Raw genomic sequence first — 24,565 nt, 5'->3', positions numbered from 1 at the left:
TGGCAAAACATACGGAGTTCCGCCATCTACGCTAACTTGCTGACGTGGCATAGCGTACGGATTTCCGCAGATTACGTTGACTGGTTTCTGTTGAAAGATTTTAGACTAGTTGTTTTTGGGACAGTTTGCTTTTGATTTTAATGCTTTTGGGGCTCTACTTTTAGCAACCCTTGTAATGTTTATAAGGACCCAAGGGGGGCTCACTCTGTGGAGCATCTGGACGCAGAGTTTGAGAGCGAACACTCGCGGGTAGTTGTACTTTGCTCAAAGATTTGATATAAAAAGAAATACCGAAAGGGGTGCCAGTCTTTGGGGCCAATACCCTTGGGCACGGAACTCCGCCGGTCCGTCTCTCTCTCTCTCTCTCTCTCTCTCTCTCTCTCTGTCTCTCTCCCCCCCCCCCCCCCCCCCAATAAAGTTCAGTGATTATGAAGTTTCTGTTCGTGTGTTGCTATTGATTTCTCGCTTGGAGTGTCCCAGCTGGTTATAGACCGATGCTGCAATAGCAGTCAACCTTGCTATCTTCAAGGTTGGTTTGGATGGGGAGTAATCCGCATCTGAGCAATAGGCTTGTCTGTAGTGATTGTCCAACCCAGGCCCAAGAAGAGCGTGCAGTCCGGAAGGATCCCTAACTCCGAGCAAGATTTTCCGAGCAATCTCTAAACCGAGCAAAAGAGCAAGCTACAATAACAAAAAAGCAAGGAGCTCTCTTAATTTTTAGCACACAAACCAAGGTAGCAAGTCATTTTTGTGCGAGGGCTACAAAGGCCGATAGTCCTCCTACCTCCAATGTCACGCCTCTATTGGGTCCATGTTTGGGAAAGGTCTACCTCAGCTTAACCTTGAGATGATTGAAAATCAAGGTTACTGGACTGCTTCTCCTCGCCTTTTTTCCTGTCGATAGACATACTCTCTCTCGCAAATCTCTCTGTCTTTATGTCTATCACGTTCTCTCTCTCTCTCTCTCTCTCTCTCTCTCTCTCTCTCTCTCTCTCTCTCTCTGTGTGTGTGACAGAGTTTTGGTGCTTGCATCTTACCAATCAGAAGAAGTCAGCCTTCATGCTAACCAAATAGAAAAAATAAGAAACAATTAACTAGATTCAAATCTAAGATTAAGAACATATTTGACTTCAAAAGCCCATCATCAATGTGGCACCTTGCAAGCCATAAATCAAAAGGAAACGCGGGTTTCTGGTGAAACAATATGTGAAAGCGTAAATCAAATCCATCATGGTTCGGAGGGGCTAATAGTAGAACCACCCATATCCATGCCAAGTAGTAGTTAGATAGCTAGGTATGACCAGTAACATGGTATCAAAGATATCGGCACATTTTTTTTGCCAATGTCTATTCATGATGAAAAGCGCCAAACAAAACATCTTAATATAGATTATGATTAACTTTGCACCATTTGCAGATTGTATAAAGCTAAAACTAAATTAGATACAGTAGTGAGGTATACCTTGACTTTGACTGTTAGCAAACCTCTTTTAAAAATTGTTTCCATGATTATGTTGACATAATCAATATAAAACAAGGGGCTTTGCTCTGGAAAGCCTTTCAAAATGGCAGCAAATGTACAGAGATATAGCTGCAGCACACAACGACCGTTTGCCTCAACAATCACCCACACTGTCCCATAGCAACCCTTCTTTGCAACCTGAACTTGTTGGCCCTCGGTTGGAAGGACAATCTTGGTACCTGTTAGCAAAGACGCCTTGCCATTGCCATGTTCTTCATTCGCAATCAAAGACTTTTTATTGACTATCCTGTAGATCTCTGAAAGCACCATCAAGAATGCGCTTTCCGCATTAGTAGCTTCCAAAGCTGATGTCTCAAGAAAAAACAAACCTTCTTTCTGAGCAAACTCCTTTGCATCCTCTGACGTAAATGCCCTAAGGGTGCTTAGATCAGTCTTGTTACCAACGAGCATAATCACAATGTTATTGTCAGCATGACTCCTAAGCTCTTCTAGCCATCGAACAATATGGTCAAATGTTTTCCTTTTAATGATGTCATATACCAACATAGCTCCAACCGCACCTTTGTAGTATGCACTTGTTAGTGCGCTATATCTGTTGCACAAGAACAATTAAGCATCCATGGGTGTCCAAAACATAAAATTCCATACAGCAAACACAAATGGGTTCATGAACTAGCTACATAGGCTTCAAGTTTCAACACATTCATGTCGAAAAACCATGAACTTCATGGCGGATCAACATGCCTCTCTACATGCTTGATGACTCTTATGAGTGCTATCGTAAGGGGTTGAATGAATAAAACCATTTTATGATAAACATGCCACCAAAAAGAAACCGACTTGCTGTGTAGCTGGCGATTATCTACTGTGGAGAGTCCCTAGCCTAGAGGCACCTCAGGAGACGGCTTCTTCCATGGAACTGCAAAACCAACTCCTCTAGGATTCCTTCTGGCGGGTCTATGGGGGGCCGCTATAAGCCATTCATTGCGCAGGAACAGCAGCAAAGGGCCGCGTGCTCTCTCTCTCTCTCTCTCTCTCTCTCTCTCTCTCTCTCTCTCTCTCTCTCTCTCTCTCTCTCTCTCTCTCTCTCTCTCTCTCTCGCACCGCGCGCTGGCGCACGGCAGTTCAAGGCAGTGCTAAAAACTTGGCAGACCTATCTATGTGAAAGAACAAAAGTAAAATTTGAAGGTTTTTACACCAAATTACACTATTTTTTTCGAAATTTTGTAGGTTTCTCACCTTCAAATTCAAAATTTAGAGGTATATTTCAAAATTGGTAGGTGGGATTACATTAAACCTAGGTTTTTTTGTAGCATTGGTTCAAGGCAGGCTCTCTCTCTCTCTCTCTCTCTCTCTCTCTCTCGCGCGCGCGCGCACTTTACAACAGTTCAAGGGCACGTTCAACTCTCCTCGTCGGATAGATCTTTAAGGTCTGTTGGGATAGTTTCTTACGACGTTAAAATTCTCTTCTTCTCAAGGGGGGTGTGTGGGTGTGTGCGCTAATAAAAAGAGGAAAATGGTATAGCTTTTCAATCACCCAAGTGTGGTAGATTGGTTATGCCATTTCCCACTTGAACATTGATGAGCAGGTACAAGCCTAAATTTACAGTGTAATTAGTGAGGCCTTGACCACCATCTTGTTTATTGTATGTGTTTGCTCGGTTTCTCCTGCGCTCGAAAGTACTAAGATAGTGTAGCAAAGTAAACATGCTGCACCTCAAATATTCTTAAACAGAAGAACCTTACTCTTACTTTAATGTGTTCACACGCACACATTGATACATAGCCACAAATGCAAATGCAAAATGTACCAGCAATGAGAGCATTAACGCTAAATGGAAGAACCTCTTAACTTGTCCTTATTACACCAAATAAACTCTTTAGGCCACATTCTAGCTCAACAACACTTGACGACAAAATACCCCACAATGCAAAACCATTACAAACCAAGCCTACTTAAACTACTATTGTACATTTTTCCACACTCCACCCAAAGGCTTAAAAGAGCTCCACTTTGGTCAAGGCTGCGTTGTGCATGAACTCATGGACTTGAGAGTCACAACCTAGAATTTGGAGAAACACACAATTGAGACTCCCGCCGTCTTTGGCATTGGTGTTGTCTACGGTAGCAAAAAGGGAAACTCCAAGATGTATCCTATAGTAATTAATGCAATCCTTTTTCTTTGGTGTGATAAAACCTTTCCCCCCCCCCCATGTTCTCTAAGTACATTTGGCGCTCATGATGAAAAATGCTCCACCCAGCAAGTAAGAAACTCTACCACAACTAGGGCTCTTCCTATCACAATCACTTGGCATAGAACACGATAAATTTTAAAAGTGTGTTAATTTCCTCCATTGTTTTATACTAACAAAGTTATCCAAATATAAGTTTTTGAGCATTTCCTATTGCCAAGAAATTATAAAAAAATAGAGCCATAAATGTCCACCATAAAATTCAAATGCTCTATTTGATTCTTCATTCATTTGCTCGAATTTTCCTCTGCTCAGAAAATCTCGCTCGCCACATGGTAAGACTTTGCAGTCCGTAGGCTACATCCTCTGTCCAAAAGTCCTCATGTACATATACATAGCAGGGCGTACTTTGCGTGTCAGCAAAAAAGTGTACCACAATGTGCCTACATCCTGTTGTGTCTGGTGATGTCATGGCTAGCAGCCACGGAGTGTATCAAATCTGTCACTCCCAAGTCTCCTGTGTGGTGAGAGAACTCTAGAGCCTGAACTTGAAGCCAGTTCATCACTGAATCCACACAGTGGGAAGGAGAAACCAATTGCTGTGTCCAGGTTCTCTATCCAAAGGTACCCGGCCCCCGTTCCGGATCGGCCCCCCCCCCCCTGTCATGAGTCTGTGGAAACTAACTTTACTTGTTGATTTCTTTTTGGCGGAAATTTTATTTGACTTGTTTTTAAGCACCCCTCTGGAAATGCCAATGCCCAAGTTGCATGGTGTGAGGCAGATAGTGAGAGTTTAGGCCGGACGGCCAGTGAGCACTAAAGTTGGACAAATGGATTAAGGTTAGCCATGGTGGGGCTACGAGTGTAAATTACCTGATAGCTGGCTGACATTGCATTTTTTGATGTGGTTCCAGTGGTGATTGATGGTAAGATGACCCGTGTGAGTGCCATGGAAGCATCTCCTAAAATTTAGGGAACTGCTATTTTCGACTAGAAAAAGTGTTCGCGTCATTAGCTCTAGAATGACAAGGGGAACATTTCATTACTCCACCACCAAGTGAACTGGGCAACCGGTCGGGAGATTTTTAGGCGGCAACCCCGAAACGGGAAAATGCGTGTAATTGTGCCAAGTGGCACATTTTTGTGCACTTTCCTCATGCAAGAGAAGGTAGCGCTGAATTTATAGCTGAGAGGCTCATTTTGGATTTCTCTATCACAGGTTAAGAGCTCTGGAGTGCTTTCTTTCCCTCTTATGTACAGGGCGGTGCCAGGAGTGATGCCCTGCACGCTACGCACTGCTCTGTCTCTCCCCTACGAGCAGTTATGTTATGCCCCTCGAGTGGGCTTCTCATTTGACCAATGTACAACTGTGGGGATTTATGCTTCTGTGCCGAGGCAAGAGCCAGGAACGGGTGTAGCTAACTAAAGCAAGCACCGGTTAGGGTGATAACCTCACCACATGGGTGCATTTTCAGCGCTGTGTATTGGCTGAAATTGGATTGTTTTGCAGTTGTCATGATGCCGGGAGCATTGGGAACAGTGCCCCACTATTAGACGACAATTCGGGGGCTGTTTAGGGCTGAAAACAGAGGAAAAACCAGTTATTACAGCGTGCTGTAATTACTGTTTTTACGCAAGAAACAAGGGGTCTATGCTTGGAAACGAGTCGGAGCTAGGGAAACTGTCCACCACAAGTTTTGGGGCCGTTGTGCTGTCAAAATTTTACGTGCACAGGTGCCATCTTGCTGGATGCACATGAAAGTCTGGAGGACTTGGGTTTTGTAGCTTATTCCTCAATCCTGAAGAGTAATAAAGAAATACCGAAAGGGGCGCCAACCCCTGGGGCCTACAAGTGTCACTTTCTGCTTGGGAGCAATCTAGCTTCTTGGCCATGCTTTTGTTTTAAAGTGTAATTCTAGTCTCACTTACAGACTTCTTTTAAGTCATTGCTTTGTGTCGTAAAGTCAAGTGTTAAAGGAATCGGGTGAAAGCTAACGTCTACCACCCTACGGGCCGGTTTCATGGTTCCGTCGCTGGGACAAGATCACTTTTTCCTTAAGAAGTGAGCCTTGGTTGGTTTGTGGTGAATACACAAAGCCCAGGAACTTGGAATTACACTATGGTTGACAGGACAGACGATGCTAGAGAAGAGGGTTCCTCTTCCCAAGGTAGAGAGGCTATTCCTTTATAGCATGAAGTTGGTGAGAGTTCACGATCGCCACTGTCTACGCCTTTTGTTCGTGTGAATGCACAGTGAGAACAGGTTCAAGGGTTGATGATTGGGCACTTTGAAGAGGGTGCGTTCAGGACACTGTTAGTTGGTGTTGTGGATGTCTTCACCTAGTTGGTGCAGAATCCCAGGTTAATGGATTATCTGCAAGCACCATCAAAGTCACAGCAGGCAAGGGAATGCCCTTAGCGTACAGAGCCCGTTGAGGCTCAAGCCCAAGTCCCCCATGCGACACAGGAGGATAGGGAACACTCGCATGTTGCAGAGTCAGGGGCTCTAAAACACGTTCCTCCCTTTCTTGAACAGGTTGCTAGAACGCCTATTCCACAGGTTATGCCAGTTCAGCCCGCCACCTTTCAGAGCCCGCATGTTGTCTTAAATGGACAGGGAACTGGTTACCACGCAATGCACCCAATTTTTCCACCACCCATGGTACATCCTAGGTATTTTGGGGGTCGATCAGTGTTCCGAAGTATGGCTGGTTATGCGCCTGGAAGTCAGCCGTACATGCAAGAAATAGTGTTTGGGGGTATGCAAGGCATCATGCCAAACCCCATGTATGGTAGTATGGGCATGCAACAGGGTTTTCAGTGCAACTAGGGCCAGTTTGGGGTGCCACATGGTCATTTTGTCATGGCTGGTCTTTCTAGACAGCAGCCAGATATCGCACCTCTGACGCAAAATGTGAATTGCCAAGATGTGCCGATCATGCCTACTAAGTGCCCATGTTGCAAACTATTCCTTATGACAACTTGGGGGCACTGGAAAAGACGAAAGCTTACAAAGATGGTGGTGCAACTGTGAAGTAGTACCTTTAGTGGCTTCGAGGATAAAACAAAGGCTCTCACTTTCCTCCAGTAGTTTGATACAGCCTATGCAGGAGGGAATTTTACGGAGGCCTCTAAAGTAAGGAAAGCTGCCACTTTCTTAAAGGACAATGCGCTTACATGGTGGACGACACTACTAATGCAAGTATAGGCACCCGCCTCTTTGGTTTACTTCAAGCAAGTGTTTGCATCTCCTTGGCTGTCAAATGAATTTGAAGCCGACGTCATGACAGATTGGCACCAGCTTACTTCGGCTACATGCAAGAGCTTGCTGGAGTACAATAGGAGGTTTTATAAAGCGTTACTCTCAGTGACCTCCTATAGATTTGTGCCATTGATAGAGCAGTACTCTTGTGGGCTGCCTAAAGGGCTTCGCGATTATTGTACCAAGAACAGAGTGGCTACCCTCACTCAGCTTATGGAAGCTGCTAACACTCGTCTTGCCTTGTTGAAAGGAGAGGACAGTGGGTTTCCAAGCAACAAGAAAGGAGGGCAGCAAAAGAAAAATTCAGCAAAGCTTCCCTTTACGAAAGCGGCTCCTAAAGTGTCCCGAGGGCCAGCGAAGTTCAATAAAGGGTTTCGCTGAGACTTCTGGAGCGCAAGAAAGAAGCAGAAAAGGAATCCTTTTATGCGTAAGACACCTGAGGAAAAGGTCTTGATGGCTGAAAACAAGTGCTTTATATACGAGGAGATTGGTCATTTTGCAACCATCTGTCCACAAAAGAAAAGGCTAGCTGATTCGGATGACAAAGAGGACATGAAAGGAAAGAAGCCTATGCCCTCGGCAGGTTTAGTGCCAGACATGTTGGGCGACAGGCCTAGTACAGATGCTAGTGAGTTATGTAGAGCGTGCGGTAAAGTTAGAGACCAGATGGCACTCATCTTCTTTGATCCAAGTGCCAAAGCCACTCAGAATGCGTCACTCCCATCATTGGAAAGCTGCATCTGCATATTCAGTCGTATGTGGACACAGAAGAGTTCTACATCATGCCACTGGAAGGATGTGATGCCTTGTTGGGGATCCCGTGGATGTTCCGAGTGCATGGAGTCTTGGATGCCTACAACAAAAAGATCACTGTACAACATAGGGGCAAAACTCACATCTTGGATGTAAAGCTAAAAGGAGAGTCAGTCCCTATTGTATCTGCTTCTGCTATCACTTTTGTAATAAAGAATCATCGTTCTGCGTACTTTTTTTTTTGCAGGTGATGTTTCAGACAATTGCCAGTCAAATTAATCTGTGTTAGATAAAGTCAGGTTAGCATTTTTGCAAAAGTTTAATGGCTGTTTTTCTGATTCATTACAGTCTCAACTAACGCCGGAGAGGCCCGAGGATCATGCGATTGATTTGGTGCTAGGTTGTAGCCCACCAAATAGGCCACCGTATAGGGTTAGTGAGGCGCAGCGGAAAGAGATTATGAGCCAAGTGGGGGAGCTCTTAGAGAAAGTGCTGATTCAGCATAGCTCGTCACCCTATTGCTCTCCAGTGCTCTTAGTACAGAAAAAGGATGGCTCGTGGTGCATGTGTATTGACTACCGTGCGCTTAATAAGAATACCATCAAGAATAGGTTTCCTATTCCAAGGATTGATGATATTCTTGACCGCCTAGAGGGTGCAGTGATTTTCAGCAGGATCGACCTCAAAAGTGGGCACCATCAGATTCGAATTAGGCCGGAGGATGTGCACAAGACTGCGTTTAGAATGACATTTGGTCTCTACGAGTTCTTAATGATGCCATTTGGTCTTACAAATGCTCCTGCTACGTTCAATAGGATGATGGATAGGATCTTCCGTCCATATCAGAACTTTGTTGGCACATTCTTTGATGACAAGATAGTCTACTCAAAGAATGAAGAGGAGCATAGGCATCACTTGACAATTGTGTTCGAAGAGTTGGGCAGGAATAGATTGTTCATCAATGGTAAGAGAAGCGAGTTCTTCTTGGAAGAGATCCACTTCTGGACACATTGTGTCAAAGGATGGTGTACGAATGGATCCTACGAAGGTAGAAGCAATCAAGGCATGGCCAGCTTTAAGGACTCTGCACGATGTCCGTAGCTTCTTAGGGCTATGTTCTTACTACAGAAGATTCATTCACAACTTTGTAGAGATTGCTTCACCTTTACATGCTTTGCAAAAGCAAGAGGTCACTATCAGATGGACCCAAAAAGAGATTTCAGCTTTTAACCTCTTTAAGAAAAAGATGACGTCAGATCCAGTTATTGTTTTGCCAGATCTCAGGAATTCATTTGTGGTCCAGTGTGATGCTTGTGGTAGTAGCATTGGTGCAGTGCTAATGCAAGATGGTAGGGTAGTAGCCTATGAGAGCAGAATCTTGCAAGGGCCAGAGATGACCATGTAGGTCTATGAAAAAGAGTTACTAGCTGTGATTTATGCGCTCTTAAGTTGGAAACACTACTTGCTAGGTGCTGATTTTGTTGTCCAAACGGATCATCAGACCTTGTGATACTTTCTGTTTTGACACAGTCAAAACTATCGGAAAAGCATATGCGATGGGCAAACATTCTTTCCATGTTTCACTTCTAGATTGTGCATGTTGAAGGCAAGAAGGATGTTGTGGCAAATGCGTTATCAAGAAAGCCACAAATTTCAGCTGTGTCAATTCCTTATCATCATGAGCTTGATGACATGAAGGAACAATATGCAAATGATGAAGATTTTGCAAGGATCTACGAACAGTTACAGGAAGGACAACATCATGAGCACTACCTCCTGAGAGATGGTTTTATGATGAGGCATGGGAGACTCTGTGTCACTAGGCCATTGCGACATAAGGTCATGGTAGAGAGTCATGTCCCACCGTATGCAGGGCATCGTGGTATAGATGCTACAGTGAAAGCGGTTGAGACATTCTTTTTTTGGCCTACCTTGAGGAGAGATGTGGATTCCTTTGTGTGAGCATGCGTGATTTGCCAAAAGGTCAAGTATGACAGGCAAAAGGCACCAGGGCTGTTACAGCCATTGCCGATTCCAGATAAACCATGGGAAAGCATATCTATGGATTTTATCTTTGATCTTCGAAGAACACAGACAAGGAATGATGGAATCTGGACCATTATTTGCAGATTCAGCAAGCAAGCAAGCTCATTTCATTCTTGTTAGGAAGAAGATAAAACCAGATCAGATGGCACGTCTATGTGCAATATTTTTAAGTACCATGGTATGCCACAATCGATTGTGAATGACCGTGACCCATGGATGACAAGTCTATTCTGGAGAGGCATATTTGAGAATATGGGCACTACGCTTCAGTTCTCATCGTCGTTTCATCCATAGATAGATGGGCAGTCAGAAGAGGCAAATTCTACTGTCTTGGATTTGCTTAAGTGCTATGTGTCAGAGCACAAGGCGAAGTGGGAGCAGTATTTGCCGTTGGTTGAGTATGTGTACAATAAGATAGTGCATTCTTCAACAGGCGTACAATAATACGACGCATTCTTCAACAGGCAAAGCACCTTTTGAAATTGTCGAAGGTCATGTGAAAGTTCCTCCCATTTTGCATACCAAGGAAAAGATCTTTCAAGCAAATCAATATGTACAGAATATGGATGAAATGTATCAGAAGATAAAGCATGCCATTGAAAGGACACATGCAAAGCAAAAGAAAGCTGTTGATCTTCACCGCCATAAATTGTTGTTTTCACTTGGTGATTGGGTACTGTTGCGGTTTGAAAGGCACGCTTAAAGAAGCGAAAAGGTAAAGAAAGTCTCTTTACAAAGCTTAGTATGTGTTACTATGTGCCTTTTCAAGTAACAAAGAAGATGAGTGACGTCAGTTATAGGCTGAAATTGCCTGAGAACTGGAAGATTCACAATGCTTTTCACGTGAGTCTTCTCAGACTATTTATTGGTGATGTGCCAGAGGAAATGCGAGTTGAATAGCAGCTAGAAGTTGAAGAGCTTGATGAAATTTTGGTCCCAGAACAGATCATGGCACACAAGGAAAGAAACTTTAAAGGCAAGGTTACAAGGCGATATTTGGTGAAGTTCAAGAACTATCCACCTATGGATGCAAAGTGGATGGAAGAGAGCGAATTGTTAGAGTCACCAAATGTATTGCAGCTTTACTTTGAAGCCTTTGGTTTACCACCTACGTATTCTCCAACTCAAGAAGAGCAAAGGTCAAAAGGAAAGAGACCCACGCTAGACGGGGGTGATCCAAGAGCTAGCACTTCTCATGTATCTATGGATTTAGTGCAACAGAAGTGTACCCTGCTTGGCAATTGCCCTTGGGGAATAAAAGTTTTGTCCAAAAGTTTGTTCGGTGCTATAGAAGTAAGTATGTCTTGTCAGTTGTCAACACAGTAGTTGCTTCTAATGAGTACATGTTGACACATTTTTAAACTGCTGGTTTATTATGCTTGAAAGGATTTGAAGTGTACTAAAGTTATGGACTCTGTTAAAGTTAGTGGCACAATGTGAAAGCTATCCACTATGTCAATGGAACAGTCTCACAGGTAGACCATACATGAGTTAGCAAGTGTTGAATACACAAGTGTTAACTATGAGCTTGTATGTCTCATACCATGTCGACCAGGCGTGTACACACGAAAAGGTTGACAACAGTAATACGGTGTCCATGAAGGGATGTACACTCTAATGGATTGATATTCATGCAAAGGAGGACGTTCGCGATTTCAAGAGGGGGGTATGTCACGAGTGTGTGGCAACTAATTTTACTTGTTGATTTCTTTTTGTAGGAAATTTTATTTGACTTGTTTCTAAGCACCCCTCCGGAAATGCCAATGCCCAAGTTGCATGGTGTGAGGCGGACAGTGAGAGTCTAGGCCAGACGGCCAGTGAGGAGTAAAGTTGGACAAATGGATTAAGGTTAGCCACGGTGGGGCTACGAGTGTAAATCACCTAATAGTTGGCCGACATTGCATTTTTCGATGTGGTTCCAGTGGTGATTGATGGTCAGACGACCCGTGTGAGTCCCATGGAAGCATCTTCTAAAATTTAGGGAACTGCTATTTTGGACCAAAAAAAGAGTTCGCGTCATTAGCTCTGGAATGACAAGGGGAACATTTTATTACTCTCCCCGGAAGTCAACTCGGCAACCAATTGGGAGATTTTTAGGCGGCAACCCCAAAACGGGAAAATGCGTGTAATTGTGCCAAGTGGCACATTTTTGTGCAATTTCCTCATGCAAGAGAAGGTAGCGCTGAATTTATAGCTGGGAGGCTCATTTTGGAGTTCTCTGTCACAGGTTAAGAGCTATGGAGTGCTTTCTTTCCCTCGTATGTACAGGGCAGTGCCAGGAGTGATGCCCTGCACGCTACGCACTGCCTCTCCCCCCCTTACGAGCAGTTATGTTATACCCCTCGAGTGGGCTTCTCATTTGAGCAATGTACAGCTATGGGGATTTATGCTTCTGTGCCGAGGCAAAAGCCTCTCTGAATAGGAACGGGTGTAGCTAACTGCTACACCAAAGCAGGCACTGGCGAGGGTGATAACCTCACCAGACAAGTGCATTTTCAGCGCTGCGTATTCGCTGAAATTGGACTGTTTTGCAGCCGTCATGATGCTGGGAGCATTGGGAACAGTGCCCCACTGTTAGACGACAGTTCGGGGGCTGTTTAGGGCTGAAAACAGAGGAAAAACCAGTAATTACAGCGTGCTGTAATTACTGTTTTTGCGCAGGAAGCAGGGGGTCTATGCTATTGTAAACGAGTCGGAGCTTGGGAAACTGTCCTGGGCAAGTTTTGGGGTCGTTATGTTGCCAAAATTTTGCCTGCACAGGTGCCATCTAGGTGGATGCACATGAAAGTCTCAAGGACTTGGGTTTTGTAGCTTATTCCTCATTCCTGAAGAGTAATAAAGAAATACCGAAAGGGGCGCCAACCTTTGGGGCCTATAGGTGTCACTGTCTGCTTGGAAGCATTCTAGCTTCCTGGCCGTGCTTTTGTTTGAAGTGTAATTCCAGTCTCAGTTACAGGTTCCTTTTAAGTCATTGCTTTGTGTCGTAAAGTCAAGTGCTAAAGAATCGGGTGAAAGCTAACGTCTACTGCCCAACGGGCTGGTTTCACACCCCCCTCCCCCCCAAAGGCAAAAAAAAGCAGAACGGAAACGGGGTCCGGAACGGTAAGTTTAAAATATGGTTAAATTAGGTTGGATTTAACCTATATGTGGGTGTTGGATTCTGATGACTATAGGAGAGGGGAAGACCCCCCCTCTTCCCCCCCTCCACCCCAAACCATTCAAAAGCGTTCAAATAATCCCAACCGACAAATTTTTCAAATCTGTCCCAACGGACTGTTTTTTTGAAATCGCCATTCAGCCAGCCCTTTCCGGTTCTTTCCGTCCGTTCCGCCAACCGTTCTGGTGACAGTTTTTCCGAAAACACCGTTCCGCCCGCGTCTCCATTCTGGCTCCCCGACCCCTTTGGGAACGTGTTCCGGGAATGGGAGGGGCCTGTTCCGCCCGTTCCCTGTTACTCATTCTCTGTCCTTTTAGCTGCTAGAAACATCACGTGGACTCTGAAGCAAGCCGCCTCAAGGTCGGGAAAAGAGGCACCGAGGAATCGTGTGCCACCAGCGATGTATGTCGAAACTGATTAACCCACGAGGGGCTCCTGCAAAAGGCGACGTGTGCACCAACAGGGGTGTCTGCAGGTATGGTGCTTCTCGTACACCAGGCGGCCCGTAGCAAAGGCACTACCAAGGGACGTGCTAGCTGCTGAGGAAGGTCTTGTCCCCTGGGCTGGTTGTAACAAAGGGGGGGGGGGGGGGGGGGGGGTGATTGAGGCGAGGGGGTAGGGGCCGTTGGTGGAGAGGGAGGGCGGGCTGTCGGTGCTGAAGCAAAGGTGGAAGGGGTACCCGTCGGCTCGTCTTGCTGTAGAGGGTCAAAACGTTCCCTTTGGGAACCCACTGCTGCTACCCTGGTGCAGACCGACCACCAGGGACGTCGAACTGGCGTGGTGGTCCCTGGCGACGTTGACCACGAATCTGTTGCCAGCCCTCCTCGGCCTGGGCACCAGCCTCGGAGGAGGAACCCGCCTGTGCTGCCTCTGTCTCTGGCTGCTGAGCCTGACCAGCCTTAGTAGTGGGTCTGTGTCGTGGGTTGGGGCAACGAAAGCACGAGGACGGGGGGGAGTTTCGTGAGGAGCAGGGAGTGTTCTGGTCAGTTATAATTTATGGATTTGGCACTTTGTTATGCAATTTGAATGAATTAGGTCCTCGTTAAAGCTTTATCAAGCACTAAGTCACCAACAACACCTTCCTTATACAAAATCACGGCTCGGTTTCTTCTCGAAGCTTCTCCAAAACAAACCTGCCTTAGTATTAAGCAAAGAATGAAGGCTTTCAGTTATTGTCCGAAAGCTTTTTTATAACTAGATCGGTCTAAGTAGTTTGTCTTTCATGTTTTTTAGGGGGTTTTAGAACTTTTGAACCATATTGAGTCCAAGGAAACTATATAGTTGGAGGTTCAGGATGTTATTCAAAGAGAGAATTACAAGAAGTTTTAATTGAATCACAAGGCAAGTCTGTTTGGTGACGGTAGTGTTTATCAGCTTCGAATAGAACCTTCTTTCATTTAAAGGTGCATGTATGTTTGATTGTCTATTTTCTGTAAGTATTTTAATGCTTGAATATTTCTTATAATTTCTATACTCAGATATCTCTGACTTGGGAATGTGTTGCAATTTTGCAGATTTGAGAAGTATGTAGATTATGCGTTGGATGTTCCTATGTACTTCGCTTATCGTAACAAGCAATATGTGGATTGTTCTGGCATGTCATTTAGAGTAAGTGATATCAAACTTCCCTTGTATTGTGAATTTTTTTCAATGCATATGCAAAAAAAACCTTAGATTGTTGGTACAGGATTTTATGCTGGGGAAGCTACCAAACTTGCCTGATGACAAGGCTACAATCAATGACTGGGAGAATCATCTAACAACAATATTTCCAGAGGTTCTCGACTTAGAGTTGCATGAATTGTCACTTCTTTGACAATTATCTGTATTATTTGTTGTACTAGGGAAACACTTCCAGTTTTTTAAGAACAAGTTTGTGTGCGCCTTTGCGCTCCAGGTGAGGCTTAAAAAGTTCCTAGAGATGAGAGGAGCTGATGGGGGTCCATGGAGAAAACTTTGTGCATTACCAGCATTCTGGGTAATTGTTTCACATGGACTTATCTGAGTCATTTTATTTCAGTTTGTTAATGTATAATTCTCTGAACAGGTTGGTCTGCTGTATGATGAGATATCACTTCAAGGAGCTCTGGAGATCATAAAAGATTGGACGCACGAGGAGCGCACAATGTTGAGAAGACAGGTGTCTTACATATCTTTGAGCATTCTGCTGTATATTTTCAAGCATTCTGTTTTACTTTGTGATGTTCTGTACTCTGTGTGTGTTATATCTCATGATGTAACATGCAACTGTTGTGTTTTCTGGTCAATAATCATTTTTTATCTGAATGTTTTTATGTTCTCCTCCATTGCTTGAATTTGTACATTTTTCTGCCATAGGACCTGCTTGTCCTAAATAGACTGACATTTTTTAACTTTATTTCTCCATTATTATTGAAAAAATTGGGAATAGGTGAATATGCAAATGGCTACACAATGGAAATACAATGGCCAATGGCATTTACTGCCCTACCATTCTATTAGTAGGCTCTCTCAACACATATAATTCAAGGATTTGTGCGTTTTAAACTGATGACGTGGGCAGTGCTTCTATTCCAGAGATGTCCTTGGAGAGCTCCTCGTTGTGGTTTAGGGCAAAGATAGCGTACAACACCTACGTTTCTTTGACGAGAGAGAGAGAGAGAGAGAGAGAGAGAGAGAGAGAGAGAGAGAGAGAGAGAGTATTTATTTGACAAGAGTCACCTGGGTATGTTGCACATGTGTTGGTGCTACATACCCAGCGTAGGTACATTGCCAAAATGACCTAAGAGACCAAAGAGATACATCATGGCGAGTTTGATACAAAGTCTCGATAAAAGAAAGAAACTAAACTAAACAAGAACGCTAATAGAGATGTAAAAGGTTGATAGCATGAGCATGAGGGCCACACACACACACACACACACCCACGCACCCACGCACGCACGCGCGCGCGCGCGCACACACACACACACACACACACACACACACACACACACACACAGAGAGAGAGAGAGAGAGAGAGAGAGAGAGAGAGAGAGAGAGAGAGAGAGAGAGAGAGAGAGAGAGAGAGAGAGAGAGAGAGAGAGAGAGAGAGAGAGAGAGAGAGAGAGAGATGAAATGAAATGAAATGTTATATTAACGTCTTCAAAAGGCCAAAGTGACCTATGAGACCAGAAAGTTACAATGTGGTGGATCTGATACAAAGTCAGAGTCAAAGTAACAAGATGACAACAATGACAAAAATGAAATGACAAATGTCACAATAAAATACTGTGGAATCCTAACTACTAGGTGTGAACAGCAGCTAGCTGGGATAGCTAGATCACAAGAGATCCAGCATTGGTCGCTGGCGGATCTCATCCATCTCCTCCATGGTCAGTAGTCTGACCGGGCGTCGTGCATGTCGAGCCAAAGTGATCCGAATCATCTGATGCAGCCTCCGTCGATGCTGTGTAGTCCTCCGCAATCGTGGGCGTCTGGATCTTCCAAGCTCAGTCGCTCGGTCGATCAGTGTGCCTCTGGTGTGAGACGACAAGCTCTGCTGTGGTAGTAACTCCTCCGGGTGTCCAGTGACAGCTCTAAAGAAATGTGTGATCTGTCTCTGGGACTGGCTAGCCTCTCCTCTCATCAGGCTCTCTTTGTGTCTGCGTAGCTCGAGCAAAAGCAAACCCAAGCATCTCTGATCCTCGTACTGCATGACTTTGGAGAATGGTCCAAAGCCCTCTCTGAACAAGCAATGGAAGCGGCCTCGTATCTCGTAGTAGACGGGGCAGTGGCATGTGTAGTGCAACTCTGTCTCAGGCTCGATGTCACACAAGGGGCATGTCCTAGCCTCTACTGGTACTCCACTGTATCTCCCTGTCTCGATCCGCAGCTGGTGTGAAGATGTACGTATCTGGCCGATACCACATCGTATCCCATGAGACAAAGTGGGTGTCCATGTATCTCGGCCTCGTCACAAAGCCATCAACCGTAAGCTGGAGGAGATGCTCTCTGTAGAAAGCCATCTTCGTGCCCAGCTCCTGTGCTGGCTGTATCCATGTCCTCGTGGTGTCTAGCTGAGTCAAGTCCTGGCGGATGAGCCTGGTGATCTCGGACTGTGTAAGAGTCAGAGAGGGTGCATCCAGTGAGTACTGGAAGGGAGGCAATCTGTCTATGTTGAACCCATGCGCCTGAAACCATGATGTCATCTCCCCATACCAGCATGCTGTATCTCCTTGCCTAGCTAACTGTCGAGAGGACTCAAGTGCAAGGCGAGCATATCTGTCTCTGGGAAGTTCCCACACGTGGTGTATGAAGGAGATCGATCTAGTGAGCGCCTCCACCACTAGTGGGGGGGCAGCTAGCTCTGCTCGAACAATAGCACGTGGTACTGAGGCCTTGGCTCTAATGAGCCGCGAGATCATAGAGACAAGAGGCTTCTCCGTGTCCCCCCATCCATCACTGCGGCCTGTCCTCCCGTGATGATCTAATGAAGGTCCCCAGATCTCAGCTCCATAAAGTAATGCAGAAGCCACCAGAGTGTCAAAGAGCCAGAGCTTCGTCCTAGGCTCCTGAAACTGAACCTGTGAACACGTCCTTTCCAATCTACCCAATGCTGCATGGGCTCTGGTGAGTCTAGTCTCTGCTGCCCTCAATGAAAATGTTGGCCCACCAAAAACCACTCCGAGGTAAGCGTACGCATTTGTATACTCCACAGTCGCCTGGCCGTATGTGAATGCTGGTGCTGACCTCCTGATCCACTGTGGGGTGGTATTAAATACCAAGACCTTGGTTTTACCAAGGTTGACGGACAAACCACTTTCATGAGCAAACCTATTCAAAGCATCCAAGTGACGTTGCATCCCCTCCGGAGAGTCGGAGATCAACACAATATCATCAGCATATAACAATAATGGAATCCATGTCCATGCCATTTGTGCACCTCTATCACCATCTCTCTCAATGTAGTCAAAAACCTCATCCACATACATACCAAATAGAGTAGGAGAGAGCGGGCAGCCCTGCTTCACCCCAATAGTGGAGTGAATCGGGGTGGATGTTGGTCGGTGGCTGAATTCAATGGCCGGTGGCTGAATTCAAAAGCGGACTTGTCTTCCCAGGGGCGGCCACACATGGGCGGATTAGAGGGTCCGATTTGGACTTATCTACACAAGGGTGGCTACACATGGTTGCCTCTCATCAGAGAGGGTAGCCCTTTTGGCCGGAATATTCCTTTTTGCCAGAAAAATATGGATAGACGGTGGCCAAAAAGTGGTCAGAAAACGACCGTTTGGTTGGCTGGTGGCTGGTACTCAATGGCCGATGGACGGTGGTCGGAAGTCAATGGCCAGTGGCTGAATTCAAAAGTAGACTTGTCTTATCAAGGGCTGCCACACATGGGCAGATTGGAGGGTCCCATTTGGACTTATCTACACAAAGGCGGCTACACATGGACCCTCTGACGTGCGTACCTGCCCCACTACTGACCTGTATAATGCCATGACCCCCCAGATGAGCTCTGTGGGTACTCCCATCTGCTGTAATCTGCGCATCAATCTAGCTCTAGGCACTGTGTCAAAAGCTTTGCGGAAATCCACAAAGCTACAATAGATCCGTTACCCACGCGATCTACCCTCCTCAATGATGGCTCTGAGTGTCAAGATATGGTCAAGAGTAGAAAAACCCCTCCTGAACCCTGCCTGGCCGGCTGCGCGTATCCTCTCCCTCTCTGCCCATCTACTCAGCTGCTGCTCAAGAATGGATACGTACAACCGTGCCAATGTGTGCCCAATCATGATAGTGCGATAATTCCCAGGTTCCATAGGGTCTCCCGACTTGAAGATAGGTACAATAGTAGATAGGCTCCAAGTATCAGGCAAGCCCTCACACATGGAACAGTTAAACATCACTGCTAGAAGCTCTGCTAGTAGATCTCTGGCATGTGTGAAATGCTCAGCCACTAAACCATCATGATCGTAAGCTCTCCCAGTCCTCATCCTGTCAATGGCCTTCCTCACCATCTCTGCGGTGAAAAAAGCACATGTGTGTGGGCATGGATCGGGGGGGTCGGGAAGGGGGGGCTGCTCAGGAACTGTGTACAGAGATGATGCGTACTGGCCCCAGTCCTCTGTAGAAGTGATGGCGGGGGGGGGGAGAGTGCTCCTAAAAGAGCCGCCATGCCTCACGTGAATCCTGACTCAAGAACAGCTGATATAGATCCTGCTCTAGCCGAGCCAAAAATGCCCTCTTCTTCCGCCGCACTAGGCGTCGGAAGTCTTCTGTGATTGTCTTTGAGTGATGTCCCCCAAAAGCACCTCCCTCTGAAGTCTAGCTCTAGTGTCCCGGCATTCCTCATCATACCAACTGTTCTGGGGCATGCTCCCCGAACGGCGTCTCTGCTCAGGCTCGGTATGTGGGTATGCCTCTGCTGCTGCATCATGTAGTGTCTGTGTCAATATAGTAGTAAGCTCCTCCAGAGGTCGCCCTGGCTCCTCTGTGCATAGGCGTCTGTAGATCCCATCTATGTATACAGAGTCTGTCTCCCGCGTGAAGGTGTAGCGAGTAGGGGCTGCTGTCCGTAGCCTGTGTGCTACACTAAACTGAAAGGCGATGGTCATTGACACAAGAGCATGATCCACTACCACACCAACAGGTCTGGGTCCAATCGTGAGATCCTGGATACTAGAGATGAGGCTCGGCTGTGCCATGACATAGTCCACTGTGCTGGCTCCATGTCTGTGTGGAAAGCATGTAAAACCCCCTGAGGCGGGAAATCTCTCTAGGCCATTCAAGATGGCCAATCCATGTGCAGTCCCCATGTCTATCAAGTGTCGTCCATACTCAGTGTGTTCTCCATCTTGTGATAGTCTGGATAGGCCTGTTTCTGCATCATCCAGCTCTCTCAGCATCTCCTCTGAAGTATCATAAAATACTGTCTGATGATGGGCAGTCCTAGCATTGAAATCCCCTAGAATGATGATATCACCATCCCTAGAGAACTCCCATATGTCATCATCCAAAATAGAGAAAGGGGACTGTCCTCTGGGTGGTGCATACATTGACGTGCTCGGGGGAAAGTAGCAAATAGCAATGTAAAGATATCTGTCTGTCTCTGCTCTCAGCCTCACCCACATGTACCTAGCTTGCTCATCTCTGCGGGCTATATCTCCTCCCTGAATAACACTGCCACTCCTCCTGATCCCTGCCCTTTGCGCTCTGATCGCGTCTCCTGTCTATAGGCAGTCTCCCATCTATATCCACTGATGTGAGGCATAGACTGCCCATGGGCCTGATGTGTCTCACAGTAGAAGACGATGTCTCTTCCTCTGAAACTATCCTCAAAGGCGCCCACATCAAGTCGCATAGATCCTAAAGATGAAACCCTCTTGGGCTATGGAGAAACGGCTCCTCACCTTAAGCAACCATTGTGCTTTTAACTACGGTGGTTGCTCAAGGTTTACAGAACCGCAAGTGCTCTACTTGGCTGCCTTCAGCAGATAACTATTCCCCTCTTATGTCACTTGTGTTGCCTTCGATAGTTTCTTTCCTTTGTTTTGTTTGTGTTGTTACGCAGGTATTTTTCTTTGTTTCTCATGGTTTTTGTTTGTTTAGCTTGCCTGCTTGTATGCGCCTTATTTCTATTGTGTGTGATGCTTGTGCTTGTGGATCTGCATGTGCTTGGGGTGAGTGCAATTGCATGATTGGAACATTGTCTGTCCAAGTTCAAGAGCTAATGGACCATGCTGTGGTTGGCTACGACCATATGGAAGGAACCTAACCCTAATTTGCAGGTTTCAGGATAGAAAGTCAGTTGACTTTTCGAGTCTGTTGATGTCGAGATTGCTTTTTAAGTTTGAGTTCTGTTCGAGAACTTGTTTGGTGATCCTGTTTGGAATTCGTTTGAAATGGATGGTATCTGTTTTAAACCTGTCTTAATGCCGATTTGAATTGTTTGACTCCGGTTTTAATACTCGTTTCAATGATTGGTGATTTTACTCTCGGGTGGAGTACTGAGAAATGATGTTTGAGAATGCTTGTTCATACTCATGGCCCGGACCCTTGTGGTTATTTGCAGGGAGAGTATTGAAATGTTTGAAAAGTGGTGTTGTTATTTATGGCCCGGACCTGGATGGTTATTTACGGGGGGAGTATTAAGATGTCTGAGCAGTGGCTAATCTCAACACCTCCAAACGACCCAGGCTGCGGTCAGGGGAGCATTTGCTTGTAAAAGGCCTGTATATCTCCCGGTCCGGACCTTTTTAGGTTATGCGGGAGGAGCGATGAGGGCGTCGTTGAATATCTCCCCGCCCGGACCTTGTTAGGTGACGTGGGAGGAGTGTTTATCGGCGACTTTATGTTTCTATGTCTTGTACATGCATATGTGAGCATTTGTGCTGCATTGTGATGTGCCGACCATTGAATTTTCCTTATTGGATGAGATACTTCGGGGAAGTCAACGGCCCAAGATATCAAGAGTTCCGATTTGGAATGAGACTCCCTTGGAATGACCCTCTGAAATTTTTGAGCTAACTTGAGTTGTTTTGTACATATGCTATAATCGCGGACGATTACTTTCCCTCAAGGAGGGATGTCACAAACGGCTGACGTGTCAAGCCACTAAAGAATGGAGCTAACTTGTAGATTCCGGCCGAGGGGCCTAAACTCTAAGTGAAGAAGTAGAAGAAGTTTCACCAACTTGCGAAGTCTTGCCGAGTGGCCTATTTTTAAAGAAGAGTTCCCGTCAATTTATGGGACCCAGTCCGCTGGGGCCCAAGTGACATAAAGGCATTGAAATAAAGAAGGACCAGCGCACACACACAATTGATGACGTGGCAGCAAATGTATGGAATTCGGTAATTCACACTGACATGCTGATGTGGCAGGCAGTACGAAATTCCGCAATTCACGCTGACATGCTGACGCGGCAGGCATTACTGAATTCCACGTTTTACGCTGGTAGTGCCACGTGGCACCTGTACAAATTTCTGCGTTTTGCGGGCTTGCAGCTTTTGGACAAGATGCTTTTGGACCAGTTGCTTTTGAGTTTAAAGTGTTTTGCTTTCATAGGCCAAGGGCCTTTAAATATGTGCAGAGGGTTTATTCTCTGACACGCTTCGGTGAGAAGGTGCAAAGCGCGAGTATCAGCATTGTACTGAGTTCAGGTAATATAAAGAAATACTGGAAGGGGCGCCAAGGTTTGGGGCCAGTTTTCTCTGGGGTGGAATTCCGCCACTTCGTGTCGCATGTGCTCTCTCTCTCTTTCTCTCTCTCTCTCTCTCTCTCTCTCTCTCTCTCTCTCTCTCTCTCTCTTTCAGTTCAGTTGTTATTGAAGTGTTAAAAGTCTGTTCAATTTGTTCTTTTCTATTGGGATGTGGTGCCCGTCTTGTGATAGCCCCTTTGGGCCCCTTTGCATTGGACCCATAAGTTGGTACAACTTATAAAAATTGGTGTCCTTTCATTTTTAGCCTCTCGGAATGGTTCTGCAAGTTATCACAGCTTCTTTTGCATCTCTCAACGGGGCTCTGACCTCTTTCTGTCTGGAGTCTATTCTCTAGGTCATGCCATGTCATCACTTTGTGACATACCCTCCTCTTGAAAGAAATGTAATCGCCCTCGATTACGGATGCAAAACCAACATAAGCCAAGAACGAGTTCAGTAGACACTGTACCAACACACTAGACAACACAAATCCGGTACTTGCACGAAGATGACAGCAAGTGTACATTCACATGACATTCACACCACTATCCCCGTTGGATTGACTAAATCTTGTTACTATCATATCCACATCACCCCCAGGTGAATCAAGATCGAAATGTTGCAGTCATTTCGTCTTTTAATCATGCACTCACAACATCACACACCTGAGAGAGCACAAATATCAAAATCTTTTAAGGAATTCCCATTTCAAAGTACTTCTTTTCTTAAGGTTATACAAGAGAGTACTATCGACCCATTAATACCCCTGAAATCTGAAGAGAAATCAGTGACTTTAATCCATCTGGGTAATCTGTGACAAAGGAGGGGAGTAACTCCCCTCTTGTGCAATCCGCACTGCACCAGATTCAACCGAAGACATTGGTAACTTTTTGAATAGTCCAAGTTAGACCAAAAGCCTCAAGGTAAAGCTATAAAATCTGAGTATCCGCTAGGTTCTCCTCCATCCATTTCGCATCCAATGCCGGATAGTTCTTGAACTTGACTAGATACCGGCGTATCAGCTTACCCCTTACTTTCCTTTCCTTGTGAGCCAGTATCTCTTCTGGAACGAGAATTTCCTCTGTCTCTTCCACTTGAGGTTGCTCCTTAGGCTCCGTGTTCACTGGCACCTCACCTTTGAAAGGTTTCAATAGACTCACATGAAATCCATTGTGAATTTTCCAAGTATCTGGTAATCTCAGTCTGAAGGATACATCATTTAGCTTTTCCTGAATTTGGGAACGGGCATAGTATCTCATACTCAACTTTGGAAAAGTTGCACCTTACTCTTTCGTTTCCATATGTGTGCTTGCTCAAACCGTAGAAGCACCCAATCATCTTCCTTCAACTGCAAGTCACGTCGATGCTTGTCCGGTGCCTTCTTATGCCTTGCTTGAGACTTCTCACGAGCTTCTCGCACCTTTGCAAAAGCAGTCTCCAGATCCTGAACATACTAATCTGCTTCAAAAATCTTATCCTTGGTGCTTAGAGTAGGTGGAACCTTCATAATAGCACCCTCAATGATCTCAAATGGCGCCTTCCTTGTAGATGAATGCACCTTGTTGTTGTAGGCTAACTCCACCAAGGATAAAAACTTCTCCCATTGAACTTTCTGATCAGAGATGTAAGACCTTAACAAGTCTAGAACCTATGAATTCGCAATCTCCGATTGCCCATCAGTGTGCGGTGTCACAAAGTGATGACGTGGCGGACAGCAGAAACCCTAATTTCTGCCAGAAACCCTAAAATTCCTGCAAACCCTAATTTCTGCCAGAAACCCTAATTTCCGGAAATCGCGGAGGCTGAATTTTTTTTATTTTTTATTTTGTGGAAAATGATGAGCGACGCAAATTTCGCTTTTTCTCTACTTAAATGAGAAAGAGAGAGAGAATGCTTTTGCTTTCATGTTTTGACTCTCTGTGAGAGAGAGAGAGAGCAATTGCTTTTGATTTGAAGCTTTTGGGGCTCTGCTTTTAGGCATCCCTTGTAACCTTTAATTAGTGGTGAGGGCCTCACTTCTCAGGGGCATCTGGACGCAGAGTCTGAGAGTGAAACCCTAACCGCTCTCTTGTACTTTGATGATTGATTAATATAAAAAGAAATACCGAAAGGGGCGCCAGTCTTTGGGGCCAATATCTCTAGGCACGGAACTCCGCCGGGCCAGTGCAAATCTATTGTGATCTGTGAATTGTTTTGAAGTGGTTATTTGGTGTTGTCGTGGTTGATTCTTGACTTGGAGTGTCCAAGTCTGTTACAATGGTATCAGAGCACGGCCGATTTCTCTGCTACGGGAAATCTGATCCCCGAATTTTTTTCCGCGGCACCTATGGCTTCAGGCAATGATCAGTCGACTCCCTCTGCATTTGGAGATGCGGGCTGGGATAACAACGAAGATTCAGACAGAGAGTATGGCCCGCCTCGGTCTACTCAGGCGGAGCAAAGAGAGATGCAGCGTCGTCAATTGATTGGCGATGCAACAAAGATGATGCTCAATTTTGCCAAGGACCCGAA

General features: G+C 45.6%; 1 protein-coding gene and 1 pseudogene across 4 annotated transcripts in view; one reads left to right on the top strand and one right to left on the bottom strand.

The window, feature by feature from the left end:
- The window catches only part of LOC147448177 (glutamate--cysteine ligase A, chloroplastic-like), a 141,356-nt gene that overhangs the window by 96,920 nt on the left and 19,871 nt on the right, over nt 1-24,565 (top strand). For all 4 annotated transcript variants that reach the window (XM_086524031.1, XM_086524032.1, XM_086524035.1 and 1 more), the window contains 4 exons: nt 14,409-14,502; nt 14,582-14,671; nt 14,792-14,872; nt 14,942-15,034. In XM_086524031.1, coding sequence (XP_086380157.1) covers nt 14,409-14,502; nt 14,582-14,671; nt 14,792-14,872; nt 14,942-15,034 — 358 coding nt within the window. The remainder of the gene's footprint in view (nt 1-14,408; nt 14,503-14,581; nt 14,672-14,791; nt 14,873-14,941; nt 15,035-24,565) is intronic.
- On the bottom strand, nt 522-2,816 carry LOC147448178 (ras-related protein RABA4c pseudogene; annotated as a pseudogene).

This window comes from Adiantum capillus-veneris, chromosome 11 (genome assembly GCF_014529385.1).
Source record: "Adiantum capillus-veneris isolate H3 chromosome 11, ASM1452938v2, whole genome shotgun sequence".
Classification (NCBI taxonomy): Eukaryota; Viridiplantae; Streptophyta; class Polypodiopsida; order Polypodiales; family Pteridaceae; genus Adiantum; species Adiantum capillus-veneris.
Note: the sequence above shows the minus strand (reverse complement) of the source record. Positions and strands in the feature narration are given on the sequence as shown.